This window comes from Cyprinodon variegatus, unplaced genomic scaffold (genome assembly GCF_000732505.1).
Source record: "Cyprinodon variegatus isolate N-32 unplaced genomic scaffold, C_variegatus-1.0 Scaffold57, whole genome shotgun sequence".
Classification (NCBI taxonomy): Eukaryota; Metazoa; Chordata; class Actinopteri; order Cyprinodontiformes; family Cyprinodontidae; genus Cyprinodon; species Cyprinodon variegatus.
The window spans coordinates 1,358,487-1,361,329 of record NW_015150510.1 but is presented as its reverse complement, the minus strand read 5'-3'; the positions used below and the strand labels follow the sequence as shown (position 1 = coordinate 1,361,329).

Genomic DNA, 2,843 nt, shown 5'->3' with positions numbered 1-2,843 from the left:
TGGCATTTTTAATTCAAATACTTCCATATTTTCACTTAAAATTAATTGCAGCTTTACAGTAAAAAAATATTAATGTTTCTTGTGCCGAAATGTGTAGAAATGTGTAGAAATTCAATATTTTTACTAACTGTTTGTAACTGTATTTGTAAAAGCCAGTGTAAGATGATTTTTTTTTTTTTTTGGTCATGGAGCTCCAATAATCTACAGCGAAAATATAAAAAAAACATCAAATTTAATTGCACATTGTGTATGTACAGCACAGCCGTAAACAAGATACCACACGCATGACACGATATGATCCAACTGCCCATGGATACAAGTCTGTCTGTGGCAAGACGAGAGTAAAAATCATCAAGAGGGTAGCCATTAGCTGCAGAGTTTGTTAGCCTCGTACTCTGTGTAGTTTGGATGTTTGGCACTGAAAGCTTGCAGGGCAGTGAGTATCCTCGTCACGTCGGCGCTGGACAGTTTGAGCCTGTGACGGAGCAGACAGGCGAACAGGTCCACGTGTGGCCCCCCCGGGGGAGAGAGGCGGTTCACCCTGTAGCGTAGCTCCACCAGCTGCAGCAGCGCTGAGTCCTGTGATCCCTGAGTGTACGGGTAGTCTATCTGCAGGATCAGGTCCTGGATGGCTTCGTGGTCAAAGTGCACGCTGTACCCAAAAAGCTGCATGCTGTTGACCTTCATGTAGCCGATGTTGTTGGAGGGCTCGGAGTCCTCAGGGGGGTCGTTGTACACACTGGCGTTCTTATTTCCTCCTGCAGAGTCCCGGCTGTAACTCCTCAAATAAAAATGAACTGTCTCAAAAAAGCTTTTCCACCTGTTTCCCAAAGTCAGTGTCCAGTTGTAGCAGTCCAGGGGGATGTCCAGCTTGGTCCGCTCCCAGTCAGGGTAACCATGTTGACCTATGGGCATGGTCCAGCTCTCAGAATGGCTGCCGCCAAATGGATTGACAAACAGCGACAATGTTGGCTCCAGAGTGCTGTTCCTGGTGAGGCAAAACTGCAAGGTGAGTCCGAGGAGCATGTGAACTCGATTGGATTTCACCCTGTTGCTCTTAAGCGTGAGCAGCATCCTCTTTCGCCAAGAGGGATCGAACCAGGTGTTTATGCGCACGTCATTGCTCACAAACACGCCGTGCAGAGCGAGCCGAAGGTCACGCCGCTGGATCAGGAAGCGCAGCTCCAGATCCTGCAGATCTCTGTCGCTTTCCATGCCCAGGTAAGGGTCAGTGGAGTCAGGCACCGCGGGGCGGCAGACTCCTTGGGTCAGGGTGAATCCTGGGTTACAGCTGGAGCATCGAGTGCGGTTTTCCGTAGAACAGGAGGCACAGCGGGGACCATCCCCCACGGAGCAGGGGAATAAGCCCTGGCACGGCGGGTGCTCGTAGGGGCAGGAGCAGCTGCGGCTCTTCTCACTGTAAACACCGACTTGCTTGTTCTCACTGCAGTACAACATGGAGAGAGCGTAGTTCAACCAGAAGTGCAGGGTCCTGAGGGAGAGATGACAAGCGTTTTAATACACGTCAAGTTGAGAGACCCTGCGCTGCTCTATCAGGTCCATAAAGAGAACAAAAACTACATTAGCCATAGTTTTCCTCCTTTAAGCATATTATGCATGAAGTGGCATTTAGTTCTACATTAATGGGGAAATGTCACACTAAAGAGCAATAAACTTGAAAACTCTTGAAAATGTGAACTGTAGATAAATCACAGCCGGCCTTTTCATCGTCTCTCGAAGCAGGTGGGTTTAAAACACACCAAAAATGAGCCTTTGGAGCTTTTCTCTCCAAACAATAGAAAAAGAAAACACTACTTTCCTGCAATGCTTTCTTTACAACCTATTGTTGTAAAAAGAAAATAGTGTTTTCTTGACAAAACAGGGATACTTTAAATGGATGTGTGGCCACCAGCTCATTGACGGCTCAGAAAAGGGTGAAGGGAACACTCTGACTTTGCCAAACACGGGAAAGAGAAACTGGAGATTTTTAAGAGTAAACAGGTTGAAGACGGCAGATATATCCTGTCTGTCTCTCTGTTAGAAAGAGATCCTGGAGAGTTGCAGCTATTAGAATATTATCTTCAAAGGAAGAACAAGAATAAAGGATGAGGACACAGCACAGATCACACAAAACAAGCTCAAGGAGAGTCAGCAGCCAGACCATTGAGGCGATTTAAGTGTCGTTTGTGAGTATAAAGTGTCATTTCAGATTTTTTTCCATCTAAACAAAACATGAGCTGATATTCAGAGATCTTGTCAAGTTCATGTGCAACATTAGCTAAAGAGTGACTTGTTTTTCTGTCTGAGTCAAACAAATGGCAATTTGTACATTCATGAGTTTCCCTCCATTCTAAACAACAATTTAGCTTGAATTGACCTTTTAGGGAAAAACGTGAGAAAATTACCTGCAGGAGTTGAGTTTAAGATGAAATTTAGAGTTCTTAAAAATTCTATTTTGCTCAATTAACAGAAATCAAGTAAACCATCATATGTTAAAACAGGGTAGTTCACTGTTGCTATGCTTAAGACAACAACTGCAGGACTTCCAGTTAGGAATTTTCTTTCGATGAAAGTTTAGCACCTGAGCTGCATTGCTGGTCAGAACTAGAGCCTAAATTACATCATGGACCAGAATGCTGAGAGAATTTCTCTGTTTTGAATTAGCATTTTTCTTTTTTTGTAAGAAACAGTCCACTGTGGCCAATTACTGTTGGAAAGGGCTTAGTATTAAATCCCCTGGTAGTCTGCAAGTCTGTTAGATGTCACAGCTACCCACCCAAGCTGGTTTCTTTCCGCTTTTTTTAAAAAGTGTTCTGTTCTGATGCCAAAGTTCTGAAATGAAT

The 2,843-nt window shown here is 44.4% G+C and overlaps 1 protein-coding gene across 1 annotated transcript in view; it reads right to left on the bottom strand.

The window, feature by feature from the left end:
- Nucleotides 1-104: 104 nt before the first annotated feature.
- LOC107082593 (BMP/retinoic acid-inducible neural-specific protein 3-like) overlaps nucleotides 105-2,843 on the bottom strand; it is a 76,446-nt gene continuing 73,707 nt past the window's right edge. The window contains exon 7 of the mRNA XM_015371362.1: nucleotides 105-1,492. Coding sequence (XP_015226848.1) covers nucleotides 367-1,492 — 1,126 coding nt within the window. The 3' untranslated portion in view covers nucleotides 105-366. The remainder of the gene's footprint in view (nucleotides 1,493-2,843) is intronic.